The sequence below is a fragment of the Leuciscus leuciscus genome, assembly GCF_965113295.1.
Source record: "Leuciscus leuciscus genome assembly, chromosome: 6".
NCBI lineage: Eukaryota > Metazoa > Chordata > Actinopteri > Cypriniformes > Leuciscidae > Leuciscus > Leuciscus leuciscus.
Genome location: NC_138730.1, coordinates 20,561,646 through 20,575,822, shown reverse-complemented (window position 1 = coordinate 20,575,822; position 14,177 = coordinate 20,561,646). Strand labels below are relative to the sequence as shown.

The window sequence follows — 14,177 nt, the reverse complement described above, 5'->3', positions numbered from 1 at the left end:
TTATTCACAAAATATGAATAAGTATACAAATATTAATAATAATATTAATGTGGTGATACCTAGAATTTAAATTGATTTAACAGTTGATTTGATTCACGCTCGAAATGTTAACTGGACTCTGATGCCGCTGTAAGCATGCCTCCTTTTATACTGCGTTCCTAAGGGAATCGTAACAGGACATAAGTGGCAAACACACGCTCTCTGGACTCCAGGGGTTTGCACTGATGCCTCGGTACTCCCATGGGTTTAGTTCGGCCAAAATGATGCAACTTAGTTGACAATAATAGTAGCTGACAAACAATGTGGCCTAAAGATTATTGTGAGCAGCTGAGAGGTCTTTAGGAAACTCAATCCAGGTCCTCTGTCAAATCCATACTCAAGTCATCCACTGCAATGTTTTCTTTGATAAGCTTGTAAACATTTTCCCTTCCCAATAAATTATTCAGAGACAGGGTTCTGTGGTTCATGCACAAATGTTTGACCTAAAGACTATTTTGAGCAATGGTTTGATAGGCAGAGAGACTCTAAAGAGCTCTAGAGGATGGGGTAATTAGCCAGGGAGAGCAGTTTATGGGCTCTCTGATGCCCTTGTCCAATTGACCTGCCTGATAAAAGTGCCATTACTGGCAATTAAGCAACAAGACGCAAAACAAGGGGCTCTAAGAGAAAGTGCTACGACTGAACCATTGTATACGAATCAACTGCCTTTATTCATGTAAACAAACAGCCGTCAGTTTATTGAACCACAAAATGAATGCAAAGGTGTGCTTAAGCAGGTGAACCCAATGCATTTATATTCAAGATACATTCTAAGGATGGATGTGAATTTATCCTGGAGGACAAAAAAAAAAAAAAAAGGATACAATGTCGGTCCGTTTTTGAGTGTCGGCCGACTTAGTTTTTCGGTGTGTTCCGCACCGTTGGCTCTAGGCATACGCCATCTGGGTTTTTTGGGCCGATTCAGCATGTTGAATCAGCGTCGGGCCGTCGGTGAGAGAGAGAACTCTGATTGGCTGTTCAACTTACTGAATGAGTGCATGAGAATAATAGCAAAACAGCAGCAAATAAGTCAAAACGGTACAGATAGATGGCTGATCTAATTTTACATCGTCTTACCTGAGTGTTCTTGGACGAATATTTTAATATTAACCTGTGCGGAGTGGAATAAAGAAAGTGATCAGCAGGATTTATATTCAAAACGGTAAGCACGTGCTGCTTTGTTTACGGTTTGTGTATCTGCAGCGTCGGTTACCCTTTTTGAATGTCGAATATAGACTAATACATCTGCAGAAATAGACAGTTTTCTCATTTACACACAGGCGCAGAACGCGCAAGCTAGCTGACAGTCGGCTAGTTCTCTCAACACGGTCGGCTTTCATCAGCGCTAGTTCTTTTGGCCTCCTTTGGCCTACCCTTATTCAATTATTATCCAAGATTAACTTAAGTGAGCATTAGATTAAGACAATCAAAATATAAAAATAGAGGACATGATCTGCACAAAGGACCATTCACACAGAACACGTTTTTGCTTTGTGTTTAAATTTTTTAAAACTTGAACGCTGTGTTTAGAACAGCGTGTCATGCGGCGCAAGATGCGGCAAAAGATGCGAGACTTGAGCGCAGCGGTCAAACACATCCATCTAGCGCAAGTTTACATAGAAAGACAATGGAAAATGGAAAAACGCGTTCTGTGTGAACCGGCCCTTAAAGCAGCACTCAGTAGCTTCGGGACTTCTTCGCTGTATTCTCGCTTTTTGCTTGCAGGTTTATCCCTAGAGCTCCCCCCACAGCTTCGGAATAGATATTTGACAACACTGTTGTAAAAACTCGTTGTTGATTCTCAGACACCAGAGGCTATAGATCAACGACATCAAAGCAGACGGGACATTCTTTAAAACGTCTTCTTCATTCGGGTTCGGACAGCGTGAGGGAGCGCAATAATGACAGCATTTTAGCAGATTTCTTTTGGCCGTAAAGCAATTGTTTACATCGCGAGACCTGATATCACGCGAGACTTCCTGACGCAGCGGCCGGCGGCCCGCCGGCTCAAAGTTGCAAGTGCGTATTTTCCGCTCACGGGCACCAGGGGGGTGCGAAACGACCACCATTCAACCCGAAATAAGTAATATAACCATTCCAATGACTCCAAAGCTGTTCAGTTAAGGTAAAAAAAGTTACTTAGTTCACCTTTAAATATCCAGTATCATAGAGAGACTTAGGTCATGTAGCAACCACCCATCAAATGCCACTCACAAAAATCTCCTTATTTAAATATTAAAATTAAATTTTGATTAGCAGTCAAATTTTTCATGTTTCAGGGGTGTTGACTGGAAAACAAGAGAAAGACACTGAATAATAAAATAATAGGTATTTTACCATTCTAGTAAAACTTGGCTTTCATATACATACAGTGCTAGAATAAGTTGTGATTGTTCCTGATTAGAGCCTCATTAATAATCATAAAGCAAACGCTGACAGTACTGTCAAATTTCTGTAATATATGGCACCTTCCCTTAGGCTGAACAAAGAGAACTGACAATACAGGTGAGTTATGTCTATGTGGAGATTCCCCAAACAAGCAATATGTAAAAGACCCCAGATTAGTTTAGGGCTTTGCCTTGAGCAGTTAAACAGCAGGAGCTGAAAAACAGTTTTTAGTGTTATATTCATAAAGGTATCTGCCTGTTCAGAGTATAGGGGGAGGGGAGCGTCAGCAGTCAGACGCAGGCAGACACAGGCACAGTGTGTTCACTCGAGGCAGACCACCCAAGTCACCTGCCACCTGGGCAGTTGTTATGGCAACCATATCCTCTCCAAACAACCACATTCAGGTGAGACGATGGAGGGAGGTGAATGGGCAGAAACGCTTTACATGTCATGCTAATTAAAGGAGAAGTTCACTTTTAAAAAAACTTTTGCTGATAATTTACTCACCCCCATGTCATCCAAGATGTCCATGTCTTTCTTTCTTCAGTCGAAAAGAAATTAAGGTTTTTGATGAAAACATTCCAGGATTTTTTCACATATTATGGATTCCATTGGGACCCAAACGGTTCAAGGTCCAAATGACAGTTTCATTGCCGCTTCAAAGGGCTTTAAACGATACCAGACGATGAATAAGGGTCTTATCTAGCGAAACGATCGGTCATTTCAAAAATAAAATAAAAAGTTGACGTTTTATAAGCACAAATGTTCGGCTTGCTCTGTTCTGTGATGCGCGTTCGTGACGTCACGTAATACGCAATTACGTTGAAAAGGTCACGCTTGAAAAATTGAAGAAAATGTTCTTTTTGGCTTTTTAATATTAAAACACTCAGGATGCGCACACGAAATGGGCATTTTAAACGATAAACTGACACAAATACATTTGAAAATGTTTATATGGTCCTCCTTCCGCACATTTGTAAACACATCAAACTTGACCTTTTCAACGTAATTGCGTATTACGTGACGTCACGAACGCGCATCACAGAACAGAGCAAGGCGAACATTTGTGCTTATAAAACGTCAACTTTTTATTTTATTTTTGAAATGACCGATCGTTTCGCTAGATAAGACCCTTATTCATCGTCTGGTATCGTTTAAAGCCCTTTGAAGCGGCAATGAAACTGTCATTTGGACCTTGAACCGTTTGGGTCCCAATGGAATCCATAATATGTGGAAAAATCCTGGAATGTTTTCATCAAAAACCTTAATTTCTTTTCGACTGAAGAAAGAAAGACATGGACATCTTGGATGACATGGGGGTGAGTAAATTATCAGCAAAAGTTTTTTCAAAAGTGAACTTCTCCTTTAAGAGCTTGTGCTCAGTTCTGTGTTTTGTTACTCATATTGAAGTCCACACAGAACCTGCGGACATTTTCACAAGCTTTGCAATGATTGTGCGTACCCTGGTAAACCAGAGTTCTCGCGAGAGCACAAGTTGAATTTGCTCAGCGAGTTACTCTGGTGTCGATCAATGGAGCTCATTAAATATGCCCCTCGATCTGAGCTGCACCAATCACATCGGGTTATCTGATATAGGCGGGCCAGAGGCGAGCTAAACAGATGATGACAGCGCTGGGACGTCGAAGTCATCAGTAAACATTGCAAGATGGCTATGGATAAATAGCAGTGGTTTGAAACGGCTTTGGCCGCTACAATGAACGAGTTAGACTTGGCTTTTTCCCAAAAGAGGAACAGAAGACGGCGCTCGATTCGTTCCTTTGCAAGAAGGGTGTTTTTGTAAGCGTATGGGGTTTATTGTTGTGATTGGTCGTAGTGTTATCCAATTGCGTGCTGTGAGATTTTCAAATGCATGCTTGGTGCCGCCCCTCGAGCTGGCTGATTTTCATTGATCTACACCAGACCATTAATCTTTTAGATTTAGGTCTGGATTTCCAGGCTAGATTGTGCGTGTAAATCTGTAGAATTTAAACAAAAGAATGTGCCAGAGAACTGCACTCTTATTGGTTGCTGAAAGTAGTGATTTATACAACAGTTAGTTCTAGTCCTCAAATCTGATTGGACGAACAGCATTTCAAGAGTACATACAGTCCAACAGACTTTTCACTGTTTCTATCACTCATTTGTCTCTGTTTGTGCGTTTCCAACAGACTGTCACTCACTTAGTGGTGGGGATTTTTCAGTGACTCTGATTTTTCAGCATTTTACATCTTTACGCCAGTAGGTGGCGACGAGTGACTCTTTATGAGTGAATCATCGAGTCTTTCACTGAACCAATTAATTCAAAAACACTAATTCATTCAGGAATGAAACAAGTTAATATGCATATGTCCCTACTATATAGTCGATAAAAACAGTATGTGAAAAGTGTATATGTCCAAATTAACAGTGCAAAACACTTAAACGATTCTAATACTCATTTCCCACAGTATTGATATACCGATACTCTTCTCTACATGGGCAAACTGACACACCGGTCTCCTCTCACTCACTTCAGTTGCATGGTGTTGGTGTTCCAGGCTAGAGGTGGGCGATTTGACCAACATTTTATATCACAATATGAGCAATGCCATTTCACAATAACAATATATCACAATATAGTTATTTTTGCTTTAAAGGCATTCAGCCGATCTCCGGGTCTGGCGGTACCACTTTTAGCATAGCTTAGCATAGATCATTGAGTCGGACAGGACCATTAGCATCTCTCTCAAAAAAAATGACCAAATGACCTATTTAAAACTGGACTCTTCTATAGTTACATCGTGTACTAAGACCGACCGAAAATGTAAAGTTGCGATTTTCTAGGCTGATATGGCTAGGAACTATACTCTCATTCCTGCGTAATAATCAAGAAACTTTGCTGCCGTACCATGAGTCCAGCAGGCGTAATGATATGACGCAGCGCCTGAAAATAGGTCTAATCGGGTCTACAGTAATAGGTTAGACAAACTTAGTCCCGGTCACGTTGGAAGTTACTGAGCTGGGGACTATTTTCAGGCGCTGCATCATATCATTACGCCTGCTGGACCCATGGTATGGCAGCAAAGTTTCTTGATTATTACGCAGGAATGAGAGTATAGTTCCTAGCCATATCAGCCTAGAAAATCGCAACTTTACATTTTCCGTCGGTCTTAGTACATGATATAACTACAGAAGAGTCAAGTTTTAAATAGGAAAAATATCGAAACTCTTTGGTCATTTTTTTGAGAGAGATGCTAATGGTCCTGTCCGATTCAATGATCTATGCTAAGCTATGCTAAAAGTGGTACCGCCAGACCCGGAGTTCGGCTGAATGGATTCGAAAACGGTAAGACTCAACTGTTTAACTCTGGGAGAGTTGTAAAATGAGCATATTTCCAAAAAAAGTGGAGTATCCCTTTAAATACATTTTTTATGATATCAACATTTTTGATACCATTGAAATTTCATAAATCTCATCACCAATTTCAATATCACAAAAAAACTGTCAAGCTCACTGAACAAAGATACAAATGAAATAGACCTTCCTGAAAAACTTCAAGCATTAGATAGGCCTATATATAAATGCTACATAAATTGTATAAAGCTATCAAATGTACAAAAACACTGCATAGTCTTCACTTTGTAAATTAAATATAAATGTATTCTTATTAAAGTTACAAAAGCGATTCAGTCAAGAGAAATGAGATGGTCTGATTAAATTAAATGGCACAGACAGCAGCAGGTTTATTAGGCTGCTGTCACTAAGACCAGATGCACAGATTTAATATAGCCTATGCGTTAATATAGTCACATGCGTTTTCTTCCTCAACTGTTAGTGTTAATGTTCACAAATTTGTTTACAAGGATACTTGCAAAGATGGACATTTTGACACACACAAGTGTGTATTTGACCGTTCAAGCCGAATAAAGCACCAAAAGCAACTCAGTTCAAGACTCACGCGCTATGTGAGCAGTGGCTTCATGTGCGCACGAAGAGTCTCTTAGACAGCGCACGCATATACCGAAACGAGTCCTCTTTCGGTGCTTATTGCGATTGAATGATTTAAAGGCTAATTAAAAGGCTTAAAACTCGGGATGCACCAAATTTTCGGCTGCCAAAAATGGCATTTTCGCTTTTTGGCTGAAAGAGAAAAACGACTGAAAATATGTGGCAAAAATATGAGCCATAAAATATATGCCACCCCGCGAGCTGAGACGGGCAGAGTAAATTTGATAATTTTTTCAGCTCATGTTTGGCTGATATGAGTTTTTCAGATATCTTGTATATGTCATTCAGATGCAAGCATTTGGTTGCATGTAATCACAGTTGGTGAGTGTGTATTGCTTTCACAGTTCGATCAACAGATACATTTTAATATTTAATAACTTGCATTTAAAAAATAATATTGTGGGTTAGTCTGTCTGCTTTTTGCCACCAACGAAAATAGTTCCAAATGAAGTCAAAGTAGAATCAACCATTGATTGAGCATCACACAGGATCACACAGAGTGAATGAATGTTGTTCAACAAATAGGTAAGTAAATGATTCAATGACTTAAATAAAGGCTGCATCCAAAATCGCATTCTCTATGAGTACTCTATGGGTATATACACTAGATGTCGCATTAAAGACATTCGTTCCAATGAACTGCCATAGACAAGGCGACATCTAGTGTATATATCTATGCACCAGTCTGCGCACACGTCAGATCAGATCACTTGGACATGGCTGTGTACAAGAGGTAAAAACGATATAAATACTGTTCGTTTTCTCACACAAACCGCTCGTTTCGTGTCTTAGGCCATCAATGTGTACTTACGATGGGGAATTGTTTAATTTGGACGATGGGGAATTGTTTTAATTTGGACTCTGTGCATGCTCTTTGAGACAGTGACTATAGACCTGCATTATATGACTGACAGACAAGAACGGTTTGACCTAAAAATATCAAAATTGAAACTACTGCGGAAAAAAAGACACCTACATCTTGGATGCCCTTGAGGTAAGCTAAAACATACCAAAAATTAATTTCAAAGTGAACTATCTCTTTAAACACTTTATTCCCACTAATAAATACCTGTTAGGCACATTATTTCCACTTTTTGAATATTTTGTTCAGTTTTATTTAAAATATACGCCTCTCTGAGCTGATATGCGATAGGAAAAGGGATAAGAATAAGTTCGTAAAAAGAGTGATTCGAACTCTCGTCGGTCACGTCAAAAGCTAACGTCAATTGCCTTACTCTCCACACCACACTGATATTGTTATTTGATGGGTTTCTTTTGTAATTTTGTCTGGCTCAATCTGAAAATAGTGGGCGGAGTTTGTGTAAATAGCCTCTGCCAACCAGCCGGGCTACTGTCACATGGTGTAAATAGACACTGTTAAAAAAAAAATGTAAACAAAATTCTGAAAACAAACTAGCCTATACCAAATAACATCAAGAATGTATTTTCTTGCTGAACGAAGGCACAAACATTTTCACCCAGAGCTCCACAATATCATGAGGAATTCAATTCAGGCAGATCAGTGACTGCTGGTCTTAAGCCTGGCCTAAAGTACACAGCACTACATTCCGACCTCCTAAAAGACATACCCCCCTACTCCACCTAGCCAGCAAGACAACAGTCAGGCAAAAAGAGAGAGAGAGATAGAGAGAAAGAAGGAAATTCCTGGAATAGCTCAGAAGTGGAGAGCCACATTCATAACCACTCCTGTTGTAGCGTGTCCACACAACCTAGCCAAGAACAGGGGCTTTCTTATCAGCGAGCAAACTAATTAACCCACCCTCTCTCTCTTAAACACACACACACACATAAAGAGAGAGATACGTGCTGCGGGCCCCGAACTCGTAAATGAAAACACAAATGCCGGCCCCTGAAGTTTCTCCTGGCCCTCATTTTGTTTTGTTTATCTGCAGCACACAGGAAAAAAGATGCGGATTGAGCCAAGGCCTGACCCAACACCCCTCCCCTGCCTGCACTCCCTCTCTCTCTCTGTCGTTCACTTCCTTCCTGTATTCTCCAGTCCCCTGCTGCTCCCTGGGCTGTAAACGCAGACAGTGGTGAAAACCTTTGAGTAACTGTACATAAACAAAAAAAGGGTTTGCAAACATGTCCACGGTTTCAAAGACCTTCATGATGTTTATGGTGTAGAAACAAGTATTGTGAAATACAAGAACTAATATGGAGCCCTAAAACAACGGTTATTGAAGATTGGTGTGTCCCACGCTTGGTGTGTCTAGACAGACTAGTCCTGACAGGCTGACAAGAAAGATTTTTTGGGGCTTTTTTTCCAGCAATTGTACATCCCTGATGCCAGTAAAAAATAAACAGACAAAGAAAGGAGCGAAAGGGGAGGATGTGTGTGGGTCAGGTTTTGCCTAGACTATAAACCAAAAGCTTGGGCCCAGGTTAATGTTTCTGAAACAAACCTGTAATGCTGCATGTAAAATACAGCAAAAACGGTAATTGTATTACAAAGTAAAATAACTGTTTTCTGTTTAAATATATGTTAATATCAGGGTTTTTCCTGGGTCAAAAATGGTCTTCGGCTGTGGCGGATGAACACTGTCATCCACACACACAGTACAAAGTGCCCTTTAACTGCGAGCCCAGTACTGACATATTATGCAGAAACAGTTTGTAATATTAACTTATCATATTTATTCATGAAATAAAAAAGAATCACTGCCAGGACAGATCATTAGACAAAAGTTCTTAGGACTATTTTATATTTAAAAATCTGTAAATGTATATGCAAATAGTCATTGGGTGACTGATTTGAAAAGTTAGTAATAAAATTAACAACTTAGCAACACATTACATAGAAAAAGTGGCAGGTCTATTATTTTGCATTTACACTCCAATACTTAATGCACAGATCATTTGACATACAGTATCAGATTGTTTTGTTCCGTCCATTGCTATGGTTATCACTGTCAATAGGATTCAATCGTGCATTTAAATACAGTTGTCAATCCAGAAACTTTGCAATGTGTAGTTAGCAGCATGAAAAATATATACTATATACAGAAAGCGAGCAAAGATCGCTGCCATTATAATCACTGAAGCTCTCAATTACTTCAGTTCAATGTCAGATACACAAACTCCTGTTATAATCAATGAAGTCAACTATGATGTGCAATGAATCTTTTATTGATATCGTGTTTATATTTAGTTAGTTATAATGAAAGGAATCGCGAGCATGCAGAACTCACGCCAAATAAAACCCACTGCCATTTTGAGCAGTGTTGAACTGATTCAGACTAACTTAAACATCTGATTGGTCATTGCATTCACGCACTCAACAGATATGTCTGTGATTGGCTACAAATCTCAACGCTGCAAAAACACGATGTAAGAAACCTTTGACGCTCTTCACAGAGCACTTATGCAAACACTAAAGGGAACGTTTTAAAGCAGATGGCAATCCGTGGTACCAGTACTGCAGAACAGCAGGTACATTGTCACATCAAATGATCAAATACATCTTTGGAAGGACAAATATTCATTTTGGCATCGGCCAATTTTTTTAAAATTTGTTCCTGTGATGGCAAAGCTGACTTTTCAGCAGCCATTACTCGAGACTTCAGTGTCACATGATCCTTTGTTTTAATCGTTTCCATCATTTAGTTCAATTGTGGCCACCTTCTACTAATTTGTTTCCTTGTTTTAATATAAATGATTAAGAAATAGGAACTAATTCTTAATTTGTGGTCATTACTGAGAGTCACCGATTTATTGAGCACCCCTAGAAAAAGGTCAAGTGAGGGTTACATTTACAGATAGGGTATTGATTTAGGGTAAATATCATTATTAGCTCAGTGTAAAAACAATAGAATTCATCATGTGTTTGTGTACACGGCTGACGAGAGCCTCAGGAGACACAAGGACTGAGATCATAAGTGTGACCTTGCATTGGATTCTGTCAACCTCTGATTGATCAAAGCAATCACTGCATGTTAATATCATTACAGAATACACAGGGGACTGGAGGGTCTTCACACTTTCAATGGCCAACTAGTGAATTCTGATTACCACACCACCTTTAAAGGTGTGAGGAAAATTGAGCAGTGAGAAGATTTGACAGTCAAATCAATGATTTCCAACAAACTCCTTTTGCATTCAGCTGTTGCTCAAACCAACATTTAGCGTGCTCACTCAAAAAATCTGTCAGGTGTGACAAAGCAAAGCACTTCCCTTGACTGTCCGGTGTCCGCTACATTCCTGTGACCGGGAAAACTTATACCAGTATTTAATTGCCATCCAAGTCAAATGACTGAATCATGTACTTCTACTAAGAGAGGTTTGTGTTCGGAGTCTAGTTTATTTTTTTCCCTGAAGGGAGGTGGGGTGGGTGCGACACATTTTCCTGCTGTGTCAGGGTTAAAAAGCTAAAAAGCAAGAGGAGACCTCACCATTATCAGATCTTGCAAGCTCCCCTCCCCCATCCCACCACAATCGACCACCATTTCAGGTTGTAAAGGGCCAGGTAATCCCACGAGAACTGCCTGCCATATTTTAATGGAACAATGATGGATAAAGATCTTCCACATTAAACTGCATATCTTGAAAAAAACAACCACCATGTAAAACTAACATGAACACTTAGGCTAGATACATGCTGGGGTTCAAAAGGCTAATTTTGGTAAGATTTTTTGAATGTTTTTGAAAAAAGTCTCTTATTCAAAGCAAGGCTGCATGTATTTGATCAAAAATACAGTAAAAACAGTAATATTATTACAATTTAAAATAACTTTTCTATTTGAATATATTTTAGCATCATTATTCCAGTGTGTAGTGTCACATGATTTATGTTACATTTATTATTATCATCAATGTCGAAAACAGTTGTGCTGCTTGATATTTTTGTGGAAACGGTGATCATTTTTTCAGGATTCTTTGATGATTAGAAAGTTCAAAAGAAAAGAGCATTTATTTTAAATGGAAAACTTTCATAACATTAAAAAAAATGAGCCTATTTACTGTCACTTTTGATCAATTTAATGCATCCTTGCTTAATAAAAGCCTTCACTTCTTTCAAAATAAATAAATTACCAAACTTTTGAAGGATTGTAGTATTTTTAACAGTTTCCTACTTGTAATTATTTTGCCATTGCATTAAAGTTAAAGTTATGCAACCTGCTAGAGTGTCTGTTGTGGAAGGGACCAAAGCTCCACAACTACAAAATAAATCCTCACAGCTTACTCAACTTAATCCAGCCTAAGAACATCTACAGCATTATAAAACTCTAGGATTTGGGGAGATTTGTGTAAGACTGGTCTCTGTTTCAAATAACATAAGTTTTTCCATTCATGACGTACAGTACTAACCCAAAGCCATTGTGGTCAATATATCACAGTACTCTAAAAGACCCTGAATGGCAAAGGACATTGACAATTACCTAAACAAAGAGCATTAAATGTCTAATAAGGTGATTTAACTGTAAACATTCCATCAAACATCACAAGTTGAAGAGGCAAATGTCCAGCTTTCTTTTCAGGCCAGGTGTAGTAGACACATTTTGTGGACTCCAGTTCACCTGTAACACTTCCAGTGACCAAGAGTGATGCAACAGGCAATTTGTCTGAATGAGAAACTGCATCAGGACAATCAGGACATATTTAACGTTCATTTTATAAGTATGTGCAGGTTTTTGGATCAATGACATTTCATGGTGAGTGCGGCTACGCTGCACAACACCACTGAAATACAAACCAAGCGATTAACAAAACTTCTTTGTCAGGGTCATGGATGATTATTTAGCGCAATAACTCAAGATTTACATGATAGAGATTTTATAACTCGTTACTTAACTGCATCATTCCTGGTTTCAACATGGTGGAAGTCTAATTTTACATGTGCTTCATAAGCACTTTTACGTTCTCATTCTAGGGCAGTGAGTACTGGTAGCATGTACACACAATCACTCAGTGTACACTGTCTGTTATATAGCCTAATACTATCAATATTCTGATATTCAAGCCATATTCATTCAACAGTATACCTATCCCCTAATTCCCAAGAATAATGTGAAGGAAATGCTTTCCTGTTCACAAGCTCACCCAAACTGGACACAGTCATGCACTAAATGTGCAATCAAATTCAAATCAAGTACGCCAATCTGAAAAAAGGATATTCAATACCAATTTAACATTTAATGGAATGAGGATAAACAAAAGCTGACCTGGAACTAAAACAATAAATAAGCCACAATCTCATATTTGCAATCAATATTCTGCTTCACACCACAGAGTAACATTTCAGTGGTTTTATCTCATTGTGAAACAGCACATCTCTTCTATCACGATGTGCTAGTGAGGGGTGAATTAAACACGCATCACTTACATAGTCATGGAAGGCCTTCGCTTCACTGGAGTGATCACATGTGTCCCTTCTCTCAGGTGCTGCACAGTACAGGTCCCAAAACACACTGCGTAATGACAGCATTGTTTGGAATGAGAAGATATTGCAGTGTCACAACGGTTATACTTACTGATCATAACATTGATAAGGCAGTATTAAGACTATGGGCTATCTGTTGAGATTAAATTATTTTCATGCTTAGTGTTGTATTGAACCCAACTATTTCAGGTACCTTAAATCATAACAAAATAATTATTGATTTCCCTTCAGATTCTTTTAATATATTCCCCCAAACCAAGTCTAAGCCAAGTAGCCAGATTTCATTAAATGTCACTGCCTGGTATCCATTCTATTCAATTATTCTAAAGTTTATAACATATTGTAAAGATTCCATATACAGCACAACACTGATCAACCGAATAGAGTTAATACACACCACCACCAAGAGTGCAGAAAGCCTGGAGGTTCTCCAAGGGTTATGTTCTTCTCCCATCTTATCTAAGCATAATAAAAACAGACAGCGGATGACTTTAACACACACACAATGAAAGCATAACAAGATTGGTCAATGCACATGATCATTCACTGAAGTATAAATATGCATATGCACATACACACCTCTGATAAAAACGTCTGTGCGGATTTCTGAGCTCCCACGTGTAGCAAATATTCATAGACGTATAATGCCAACCTGAACAGTAAAACAGATGCCTCGCAATAAAAACTGATGCCATCCAATTAAACTGTCTGGTTTTTTTCTACATATTAATAACACACAGTTTTATTCTTGTCAAAGAGAATCAGCATTGCAGTTTGTTTCCACCAACAACTGTTTGAGTCTAGTATGGGCTATACTGTATTTCCAAAACAATAATTTATACCACCATGGGCGTTTGCAAACTGGCATGTTGTGAAATAAATATTATGCTCTAATAAAAATAAAATTTAAAAACTTACATTTATAGCAAATAGATAAAGACATTAAAACGGAACATTTATCAGTTTTCACTCTAACATCACTGAAATATCTTGAACAAGACACTTGTTTTAGAAGACATAATGACATAACACAACATCAGCTGTGCGTGTAAATAAGCGTGTAAAGACAGAGAGAGAGAGAGCAGCGCTTACTTTTCCCGAGCTTGCCCGTCCGATGGCACCGCGGTCCCTTTACCTTTCGCGAACATGTCTTGCGCTGAAGATAAACGCGTCTGCCAGCTTGACTGCGATGTTTCCTTATGCTCAATGCTCCAGCTGTCAACGTGTAGCCCGCCTCTGACCCCATCCGCTTCAACCGACCCTGCCACAGCCAGAGCATGAACTGTGTGTGGGCGGGAACCCGCGGAGCATGATTGACAGCTTCATAGGCCAATCAAAATAATCGACCTCATGACCTCACGA

General features: G+C 39.1%; 1 protein-coding gene across 2 annotated transcripts in view; it reads right to left on the bottom strand.

The window, feature by feature from the left end:
• The window catches only part of ssbp3a (single stranded DNA binding protein 3a), a 32,200-nt gene extending 18,077 nt beyond the window's left edge, over window positions 1-14,123 (bottom strand). The window contains exons 1-4 of one of the 2 annotated variants that reach the window (XM_082172477.1): window positions 13,908-14,123; window positions 13,395-13,467; window positions 13,213-13,274; window positions 12,759-12,843 (exon numbers count right to left, since the gene is read on the bottom strand). In XM_082172477.1, coding sequence (XP_082028603.1) covers window positions 12,759-12,843; window positions 13,213-13,274; window positions 13,395-13,467; window positions 13,908-13,963 — 276 coding nt within the window. In that variant the 5' untranslated portion in view covers window positions 13,964-14,123. The remainder of the gene's footprint in view (window positions 1-12,758; window positions 12,844-13,212; window positions 13,275-13,394; window positions 13,468-13,907) is intronic. The other variant, XM_082172478.1, reaches the window with a different exon arrangement.
• Between the last annotated feature and the right edge of the window lie 54 nt (window positions 14,124-14,177).